The sequence below is a fragment of the Bidens hawaiensis genome, unplaced genomic scaffold (genome assembly GCF_021521415.1).
Source record: "Bidens hawaiensis isolate Kalapana, Puna unplaced genomic scaffold, B.hawaiensis_p1.1 tig00063240_1, whole genome shotgun sequence".
NCBI classification, from domain to species: domain Eukaryota; kingdom Viridiplantae; phylum Streptophyta; class Magnoliopsida; order Asterales; family Asteraceae; genus Bidens; species Bidens hawaiensis.
The window spans coordinates 10,479-22,225 of record NW_027501307.1 but is presented as its reverse complement, the minus strand read 5'-3'; the positions used below and the strand labels follow the sequence as shown (position 1 = coordinate 22,225).

The window sequence follows — 11,747 nt, the reverse complement described above, 5'->3', positions numbered from 1 at the left end:
GCTCGGTAAAAAATAATGTTTTGGGTATATATTGGGTATAGTTAGGGTAACGGTCATATGGTTTTAGGTAGTGTATCACCTAACAAATATTTCTATACATTTTATATTTAAAACCATTTTTTCATATTTTTATGTATTAAAGAGTTCCGTATTTCATTTTCTATTAGTATTGTAGATTATAAAGTACATACCCATTACCCAATCGTGTGCTGTTTTTTTGTTTTTTTTTTCTAAAAATACATATTTAGGATATATATCAATGGTGTAATGAATTCATAAAGTAAAAGAACAATACAAGTCAACTATAAACATGATCACATCAATGCCGGCTTGATATTATTCAGTAATAAACATAAGTTCCAAATTTCATCAGCCACATTAATATAAGATACACAACAGAAACAAAACATGAACATAAAAGATAAAAAGAAGTTATATAAGAACAAGTACTTCCAAGTTCCGATATGCTTATTTTGAAGATGGAGACATGCTTATACCTTTTTTTAATGTTTAAGCGTCTCGATAAGATTTTTGACACCATCGATCAGTCACGTTCATCTTGGCCGAGCCTCGACCATGGCCTTTGGTTTCCGCATGTTAAAAATAGTTTGATTTTATAATTAGGTTTCAGGTTCATCATATAAAGGGTGATTTTATAATTCAAGTAAACATGAGGGGTAGTTTATGTTAAGATTGAAAACAATACAAGCATGAACTGTGAGGTCAGTTATTTGCATTATTTGAACATTATAATATATTATTTTTCTATCATTGGTTTTCTGACATTGTGTATTGTTTTGGATGGCTTCCTAACCTCATATTAGTTCTAATATTATTAAACATGATTTGATTAATTCTAAATGTTAGATAATTTAGTTAAAGTTTGACTGAAATACTATATGCTTATAAAATCACAAGTATTAAACTATCTATCAATCTTTTTATAATCGGGTTGGTTTATAACTGATCGTTTTACTGGTTGATCGGTTGGACCAAACTCGATAATAAAGAGCGAGATGACGTTATAGCTAACTATAGAAGTCAACAGATTTGTCCAGTTAACTTTGTGGTTCTAGACTTTTCAGTTTGCTACTTGGTAACTCAGATTAGTTTTTGGGATCTCATTTCAGTTTATGAATTTAACAAGTATGTTAATTTGTAAATGAGAATAAAATAAATATCCATAATCTTTTATAGTAACATAAAAGTGAACCACGAAATTAGTTATAGAATATTAGAAGAATAATCAAGGTAAATGTTATATTATTTGTATTTTATTCTCTTTAGTTAAACCCTTCTTTTTTATATTCTAAACACTTATGCCCATTAGAATAACAAAAACTAAAATAATTACTATAGAAACATGTTCGGTTATATACAAGTGCTATTAAATATGAATGAACTGAAGAACCCACAAAAAGACCAAAAGGCAAAGGAATATAAATAATATAATTGAATTATTGTTAACAGTTGTTAAATTATTATTTTAATTATAAATAAGTTATGTGCGCAAGTGTTTTTATATAAATACTTCTATACCCGATTTTATCAAGTGCCTTCCATATAACAGAAATATAAACATTTGTTACTTTCCATCTAAAAATAACGAAATTTCCATTCGGATCATAAAATATATGTTTTAGAGGGGCATAGACAAACAAACATCACTGACACTCTATTAAAGTTTTATCGATGCTATTATAGAACTGGCCTTTATCACCTTACGATAGAGGTGCAAGCCTCTTAGATGAGAGTTTTTGGGTTCAATCCCAACAATGAATAAATTTGATGTATTTATAAGTGAGTAGAGCTAAATGTAACATGTGTCCTTAAAAAAAACCTTATTAGCGTGTCATACAAGTCGTATGACTCATATTGTTACGCGGGCCATATTATAATGTGAAAATGATCACATGGGCATATGAGAGGGGAGGATATTGCCATATGGCCATATGGGTGTCGCAATAGATAAATAATACGAGTGTATGATACTTCAAACTAATAAAGAAATGACCGATGTTGCCAATAATTACGTCATATGGCCCATGACTATTTTCCACTCTATCATACGACACATATTATGTGATAGACTATAGTGTGCAAATTAACCAGCATCAAATGGCTCGTATGAAATCATACGACCCGTGCGATATGACATATACATTGGTGTACACTATTGATGTGGTGTTTATGTTGGTTGGAACCCAAAATGCATAGTTACTCATCAACAATCACCGGAAATCGACAAGGTGACTTAAATTGGACCGTTTGAAGCTGGCAGATAGTCTTTTTCGGAAAGTAATGAAGCTGGTACCGACTTCTATGGCCGCTTTTATGTATTATCAAGTAGCTAGGTTGCAGGAGGTGGGATGTTTAATATTGATGTTGCAACTACTTAGGAGGATAATGCTTTAAACTTGCAAGCTCATATCCAATATGTATTATATAGGTGTGCACTGAGCGTTTTGGATTGATTTTGAGCCTTCATTGAACTGAAAACCAGTTATTGGTTTGTATGATCAATTTTTAGCTAATCAGGTTTCAACAAAGATTCAATTAACTGAAATTTTTGTATGTTGTTAGTTGTTATTGCCTAATTCTATGTAAGTTCGGTACATAAGTAATTCTTCACATAAAATCCAAACCCCTAAATCAACTTCACAACAAAATCATGTTTGCTACAATAATCTATTTATATTTAGACGACTAATGTTTGAAGTTCTTTTACTATTTGACTTTCGAAATTTTTATTAGCCACGTTAACTAAAAAAATTGTTTGATCAAATCACCGGTTTAACTAGTGAATCGATATGCGGCCTACATCTGTTTGTCACGATTTTTAAATATAATAAAAAAAAGTGTCGTATTCCAATGATATTTGATCTTCTTTTAGTTTTGTTCATTATAAAACAAACCGTATGCTTCACCAACAAAAAAAAATGGTCGATCATCAAAGTCACACCGCTTACAGGCGAAAGTCGACGATAGAAAATTCGAGTCGCTAAAGCTAACACAACTGCTTTCGAAGTAACAAAAAGAAAGCAACAACTAGAGTGGGAGACTTAAAAGAGGAGATGAAGACCTTATTATATCACCCTTCAATTTATATTGTCGTTTCTTCTTATTTCTATTGATTTACGTCTAGCATGCTGTTTTTTTATTCTTTTCATAGAGTTATACCTACACATTGTTCTTTTAAGTTATAACAAAATGCGTAATATACAATTGTATTTAGGATGAGTCTAAACGTTGTCATGAGTTTGTTTTGTAAAAGATGAACAACATAAATCAAATATAAACATGTTCACATCTATGCCAAATTGATATCAATCACTAATAAACATAAGTTGCAAATTTCTCCAGTCACACAAATATACCATAAAAATATAGTCAAAAAACACAACTTAAACATAATAAAAGAAGTTGTATTAGAATAAGCACTTCCACATTTGAATATGTTTATCTTGAATACGGATACATGCTCATACTTGTTTCTTGATTGTTGAAAGTTTAAGCGTCTTGATTTGCTTCTTGACACCATTAGTCGAGTTTATCTTGATTGAATCCTCGAGCATGACCTCAGGTTTCTGCATGTTTAACGAAAGAGTTTGAGGATATGTGACGTCCCTACTGATCGACGTGGGCTGAGGATAAAAGAAATCGGTCGGGAAGAAGTTGTATTGGAGGCCAGCCATTGATGATTAGGGATTACACACCACCAAGACTATTTCAAAGGAAGTGAGTGCAAACACCAATAACAACTTGAAGGATTTGGATCTAACTGGAGTTTATTTATAGAAATCACACAATTTTGTTGACTATTTCATCATATATTATAAAATGGGACATGTATTTTATGTTAAATACAATAATCACCTTCAAGAATCAAAATAATTACAATGAAAGTTGTTTAGAAAATGTTCTCTTAATATAAGGTTGAAGTTTTGAATCTTACCGTCGACATTGATGTAGATCTAGAAGTAAGTTTAGAAAATCCGTGTTTTAGCCATTCTAAAATAATAGATCATTTAACAATGCTTTTCAAAACCGAATAGGTTATCAAACTGACCATCTTTCTCGTTTACTAGTCATATCGAACTCTAGAATAAAAAACTAGATGTCATATTTAAGATTTAAGTATTACAAAAATATAAACACCATTAGAGGTGTTTTAGGTTTTCAATAACATAAACTTCAGTTTAAATAAAATAAAGTAAACCACAAAACACATTTATAGAAAAATAATCAAATTAAGTATTTGTTGCTTGATTCGTCTTTTCAATTATTATTAGGGTTTTATTATCTCTAATCATATCAATCTTTTCTAATTTTCTAAAAGCCATGCCCGCAAGATTAATAAATTAATCACTACAAAAACCTGTTCGGTACTTCAGTCATGATAAGTGTTATTTAATAAAAAAAAAAGAACCCACAAAAAGACCAAAAGACAAACGTAATAAAAAAAATATATATACAATGAGTAATATTATAATCATAAGAAAGTTATGTGCGGATATGTTTTTCTTTTATATAGATTCTTCTAAAAATTTACAGTAATTAGTTTAATTAGATTACGTGTCATACCACATGAGATGAGTGTAAGTGAAAGTTCGTCACGTAGGACTCATACTCGCTAGAATGTCAAGTTATAGTGATGAATTATTTTTTAAGAAATAATTAATTTAAAAAATAATTTATTTGTTTTAAAAAATCCCTCATCACTCTCAAGTTATAGCACATAAAAAAGTTAGTGAGTTTTTTGAGTTTTTTCCTATTTACGTGACGTCTGCATGACGATGCTCACCCCATATCAATTCTCACTTGTTAGTGTAACACTTGTTTAAGTCTCAACTATTATCCCATTTTTTCATGTGCCTTTATTTGATTATTAAAAGAGTGAATACATAAATATTTGTTACTTTTGTCGTCTAAAATAACTGCAAATATTTTACATTTGAAAAATATGTTTTTTAAAGGTTGGAATCCAGACCACATTATACTCATCAACAATCATTACAAAATATACGGCTTTTAATGTTTCATCAAGTAGGCTACAGATTTATAGAATTTGAGAGAGTCTTGATTTTTAATATTTTTCTCTTTTGCTGTTTCCATATATATAAAAAAATTTGTTTGATTAAAAGTTAAAATACCGTATTAACTAAATAACTAATGAATCAGTATGCGGTCTACTTTGTATATGATACGATTTTAAAACTAATCATGTATTAAATTAACGAGTTCCAATCGTATTTCATCTTAGTTTTTAGTTTTGTAAATCACAAAATACATACCAATTGTTTTCTTAACAAATACATAGTATAAAATTAAAATTTAGTATATCTCTAAATGTTGTAATGAATTCATTAGGTCAAAAACAAACAACATGATTTAAATATATAAAAACAAAACAAAAAAACACAAAACAAAACCAAAACATAAAGATACATGCTCATACTTGTTTTTTGATTGTTGAAAGTTGAAGTGTCTTCATTTGCTTGTTGACACCAATAGTCGTCGGGTACATCTTGGTTGAATCCTCGAGCATGGCATCGGGTTTCTGCATGTTTAACGAAAGAGTCTGAGGATAGGTGGTATCTTTACTGATCGACGTGGACTTAGGATAAAGGAAATCGGTCGGGAAGAAGTTGTATTGAAGGCCCGCCATAGATAATTAGTGTTACACACCACAAAACCACAAAGACTATTTCAAAGGAAGTGAATGTGAACAAGAATAACAACTTGAAGGATTTGGATCCCAAAAGAGATTAAACTCACGTGGTGTTTGGTAAGTATACACAACTTTGTTGACTATTATTATTATTATTATTATTATTATTATTAAATAGATGGTTTATTGTTGTGAGACAAATATACAATTTAACTGTGTCTGTTGTTTTAAAAAACGTTGTACAATTGCCTGATGCACATATTTAATTTTGGCTCTTCTCTCAATTTGGACTCACCCTTCAATTCATTATTTTATCAACAAAATGAATTAATTTAATTAATTATCTTCTATCATAATTAAGTTCCTTCTTTTGTGATAATTTAACTAATTTCCTTTTATCAACAAAATTATTTTCAACATGCATCTATAATAAAAACTAAAAAGTAATTTACAAGTTCACATCAGTTCACTATATATATCCTAACGTTTTGATATTTATGGTTTAAATTTGTATTTGGTTTGACGTTTTCAAGTATGTTTTGATACGGTTTAACGGTTACGCTGCCACACACTTGTTCTTAATATAAACTTAAGATGGCTATAGATAGATGTCAGACATACTGTAAATCCGACGCAATGCACGGGTCCCGGATAGTAATTATAGTATAAATTGTGACATGTATATTTGAGCTGATTAGCAATATAGTATGAGGTTAGTTCTTTCTATAGTTTATTATGGGTGTATATGAGTCGGGTTAAAACTCATCTAAGCTCGAGCTCAACTTGTTTAAAGCATTATTTTCAAAGCTTGAATTCAGGCTCAAGTACGTTTGATCTTGGCTCTGCTAAGACTCACAAGCCGTCTCAGTTAACTCATTGTAAGGTCAGTTGATTCACACTTATAGTTCTTTTATATCCATTTGTTTTGAAATTTTCCATAATTGTTTTGAAAATAAATATGAAAGAAAAAGACAACAAAATGTTATTCTTTCATGATTTTATTGATTATAAATATGGTTGGTTTAATTAAAGTTTTGACTAAAATATTTGTATTTAATATGATTATAATAACACGAGTATTATAAGTGACAAATGTGTGTAAACACATGGTTAAGAATATAAAAATATGAATCATTGAAATTACCATGTTTTTTATTAACAAAAGAAATGTGTATTTCAACGATAACGAGCCAGCTAAAAAACATTATTTTTTAATGAAAGTATAAAACTAAAATTGTATATATCTTGTGATATACTATTATCTTGTGATATACTATTAACTTATAAAACTTAGAGCATTTTCAACCTATTCTCTAAAGTTGTCAAACCCATATAATTTAGGGTAAATTTTAAGAAAACCATCAAAATTACATCTTCAATCCATTCTCTATTATATGGATGAGTTATATGACAACTAAAGTAAATCCCTAAATATAGGGACTCATGTTTGATCCATACCATATAATATATCACATATCTTCCAATCACCATTTACTATATAATAAGCCAAAAGAGAAAAAAATAATAAAGAATTAATTTATGGATATAAATAGGGAATAGAATGTGAAAGAATTTTGAAAAATGATAGATAAATTTATGGAATGATGTTTTTAGCTAAATTATAGGGAAAATATATGGAATGGGATGTGAATGCTTTTAGACCATCACTAATAAGGAATATGAAACACTCAAAAACATGTCTAGTCAGCTGTCACATTATAAAAACATTCATTCTTCAAAATCTTTAAAAACCTTCCCAATAAGAAAAAACCCAAAAACACCAAAAAAACATCGCCACATCATCAACACCCTTTACATTTATTTTAATTAACAATCTTTTATTTTAATAAACTATGTAGATAAATAATAAGTTTTTATTCAATTTAAGAAAATTTAAAAATGAAAGTTTGAAGGTTAAATATTTCTTCTGTTGGAAGGAAATTTAATATACAAATCTTTTTCGTTGGAGCAAAATTATAAAATTTAAATTTTAAGAAGTAACAGATTATTTTTAAGAGTAGAGTAGATCTAGAGTAGAAGGTGTGTTTTTACTGGTAAAAAAAGTAACAAATTATTAAATTATAGTAAAAAAATAGACTATTCAATTTAGAATATTAATTAACAAATTTTTAAAATGTTTAAAATTTTAATTTGATAATGGTTTTACTAGATAAATAAGTGTTTTATATAAACATTAATGATGATGCTTATAAATTCTTCCCCACGAATTAATACCAAAAACACATCCAAAGAATGATGTTCACAATAAGGAAAAATTCATGAGGTGTAACGAATTAATACCAAAAACACATTCAAAGAATGATGTTCACAATAAGGAAAAATTCATGAGGTGTAAAAACACCCAAAAACTCCTTATTGAAGATGGTCTAACATGTGTATTGGAGGCACCAAAGCCTCCACATCAACAACTCACGAGTGCCATTACCATCGGCAAACCGTTACTGGCAAAGCAAAGGGTGGTGCCTAATGGCTCTCTGCTATTGCCATAGCGGGCGTGAGGGGTGTGAAAGATGAGGTCCATCCTCAATCATCCAATCACATTTTTTTTTTACTTTTTTTCTATAATTAAACTTTTAGTTAAAGCTTACACCTATTTTGTATCGGTTTTGGCACACCAAATGACGTATTATGACAAGGATACAAACGCCCAAACATTAGTTGATCAACTGTATTCACAAGCTGCAATCAATACAAACCGAACCGCTATGGTGACTCCCATGAAAGGGTATCGGTAAACAAAAGAACAAGTTTATAGGCTTGCAACAATTTTTACAAACACAATAAAATGGTCTTGAAGATACATGTACATGTGAGATTTTACACAAAATTTTGCAAAAAAATTGTTTTGCAACCGAGATTCTACAACCCATAAATGTATGAATGTCTCTCGCTATTTTGTGGCTTGTGTGTCTGAAAACAAAACCGCAAGTTCATCCCTTATATGTTGAATTACGGTTTAAATGCCGCTTAACATCAATTAGTTGTAACTACTCAAAGTCAAAACTATGCTTGATCACTCGCAGCCGAACTCAAGCTTAAAAAATTACTCAAAACTAGGCTTGAACTTGGAAACTACTGACGAACTGAAGCACGGAAAAAGCAAAACTCAACTCCTATTGAGTTAAACGACCCAAACCCAACCACACCCGGCTTGGAATCACTAAATCACAAGTCATTCATCTTTTTGCAATGAAAGCTCCCACTAAATACTTGGTTCATGTAATGCATAAAAAAACACACCACACAAATTCGATGACAAGTCACAACACAAGTTCATAACCACCACAACCGATACATGCCGTTACTTATATAAAAGGTACCCTCAACTCACTTGCAACTAGCTAAATAAGCGTTCCAACCTTGTGCGCGATACTCCCTAGCAGCATCAACTGGGTTAGCGGCTTTAATAATCCCACGGCCCACAATAATATCACTTCCTCTTTCACCAATCACCTAAAATAGTAAAATCAAGTATTAACTTTTCATCAATCAAAAAACTTCAAAAGGTCAAACATTGACTTGAAAAGGTCAAAGTTTTTAAAGCTTACAGAAGTTGGAGTGTTATACTGCTGGCCCAATGCATCACCGCCTTTAACCAATTGAACACCGGGAGTCGCGTGAATAAAAGCCGGGTTAGTCGGGCCTGTGGGCCATGAGGCTGGGTTAACCGAGATAAACCCGATAACAAAATCGGAATGTTCTTCTGCGATCTTTGCAGCTGCAGCTGTGTAATCGCCTTTAGCAAAGTTACCAGCAGAACTCATTTCTGCAAGCAGCAGTAGACCCCTTCCGCGAGGTAAACCCTACAAGTCAACAAATTGGTCAACCTCAACCCCTTAATTTAAAATCCAAACAAAGAATCGTCAAAAAGTCAACAAACCTTTAGTTTCAAGCCGTCGACGATTCCAGGGCCTGAAATAATGTGACAGTTCACTATATCTGCCCATTCCAATATTCGGAAAATACCTCTGCGAATTAAGTTAAACAGGTCGGTTAGGTTTGGCCATTTTGGTCATTTTACACGTTTGTTTTAACATTAACATACTTACCCTTCGTATTGCATTGTTACTGTGTTGCCGATGTCAGCAAATTTACGGTCTTCAAATATAAGGAAATTGTGTTTGTCTGCAATCTTTGAGAATATATGAAAGAAATGTCAGTAGAATTAAACATAAACACACAATTATTATTATTATTATTATTATTATTATTATTATTATTATTATTATTATTATTATTATTATTATTATTATTATTATTATTATTATTATTATTATTTAGCATGTTATTACTACAAATTAATTTGAAAAGTTTCAGCATACAACCATTTAGCATGTTATTAAAGCTCAGAATCCTTTAAAGTTTAGGCATTACCGCGCGAAGCTTGGATCCAAAATCAGGTGTAAAATCAGGCAATATGTCCACGTGAGTTTTCAGCATACATATCTCTGGTCCAACCTGGATGATAAATCAATAACCAACAATTAAACCACAAAATCAAGAATATTAACAGGAAAAATACAGTCTTTTTACTCAAAAATAACAAAAAATACGTTACATAATTATTTCTAACCTGATACACACTCTTTCTAAAAAAAAGTCATTTTTTTTCAAAACATAAAAATATGTTATAGCGTTATTTCTAGCCTGTAACCTGCTTTTTTCTCAAAAGATGTACAAACCTTTTCTTAAGATATACAAAACAATATGTTACATTATTAATTTTAACCAGTTACCTACTTCTTTCTCATGAAAAATACAACCTTTTTCTCAAGAAAACCAAAAATAAATTATTTTTTAAAATAAAAAACCATGTTTCAATTTCTATAACCAATTCAAACAACACCAAAACAATATGTTTTACAATATTTTACTAACCTGTTACCTACTTTTTTTTATCAAGAAAAATACAAACTTTTTCTTAATAAAACCAAATATACAATCTTTTTTTCTCAAGAAAACAAAACAATGTCAAATTATTTTTTCAGTATTTCTAACTTGTTACCTACTTTTTCTATAATATAAGATCATCATGTAAACTAATAATTAGGCAAATAAACACAAACAAACCTTATAATCAAATCAATAAATTAACATAACCACTCACCTTATCAGCAAGTGCCAACAACTCATAAGCAGTATTCACATCAGCAGACACACACAAATTACTCTCCTTCTTCACCATAACTTCAAACAACTTCTTCCCAGTAGGATTCTTTGCCAGCTCAGTCCTTTCCCCAAACGAAACCCTGGTTTTACCAGAACCAATTTTTTCAGCCGCCGGGGCACCATTAACTGGAGCCACCTTCTTATTCTCCTCCAAAAACTTAAGTACCATTCGCTCCGTCTCCTCATCAACCCTCCCCTTTTCTCTCAAAACCCTAACCATATCCGAAAGCTTAATCATCGAATGCAATTGAATCCCATTTGCTGCCAAATTCTCGCGCCCACCTGTAAAATAGTAAAGCTAATTGATTATTCATTGCGCAATGCGGTTTGGTGTGGTTTTGGGGCTAGAACCGAAGCAAAAAAATCAATATTTTGATTTTTTAAAATCGTTCGGTTTCGAAAATTTCAATTTTGGGTTTCAGTTGTTGGGTTCAATTCGATTTTGGATTCGGTTTTGCTAATCGGGCTTATAATTTTTGGACCAAATGAATATGACCCATATAATTTACATTTAAAATGATTTAATCTCATCCAAATTGACAAGACATAACCATTAATGTTAAACACAAATATATATCCAAGTTTATAAAACATAAACGAATCAACAAATTGGTTTTTTCTGTTTAGTTCGGTTTTTCCAGTTTTCCACAAAACACAAAACCAAACCAAAACTAGGCCTGTTCAAAAAGTTTGTGCCTCGCTCAAAAAAAGCTCAGCTTGAAAACAAAACCTCTAACGTAAACTAGCCGGCTAGCTCGTGGCACAGGTCTTGACTCGGCCCGTTGGCTCGTTTATATTAAACCCCTAAATTTAATATATAAAATAATAATAATAATAATAATATACCAAAATAGGAAAATATATAAATAATACATAGATTATGACA

At 30.6% G+C, this 11,747-nt stretch overlaps 1 protein-coding gene across 1 annotated transcript; it reads right to left on the bottom strand.

Annotated features, from left to right (window-relative positions):
• Positions 1 to 8,889: 8,889 nt before the first annotated feature.
• On the bottom strand, positions 8,890 to 11,185 carry LOC143603866 (uridine 5'-monophosphate synthase-like). Its single transcript, XM_077080537.1, has 6 exons — positions 10,800 to 11,185; positions 10,067 to 10,150; positions 9,742 to 9,824; positions 9,573 to 9,660; positions 9,241 to 9,495; positions 8,890 to 9,145 (listed from the first exon to the last, which is right to left on the bottom strand). Exons 1-6 carry the CDS (start codon positions 11,097 to 11,099, stop codon positions 9,020 to 9,022), a joined length of 936 nt encoding a protein of 311 aa, XP_076936652.1. The 5' UTR covers positions 11,100 to 11,185; the 3' UTR covers positions 8,890 to 9,019.
• Between the last annotated feature and the right edge of the window lie 562 nt (positions 11,186 to 11,747).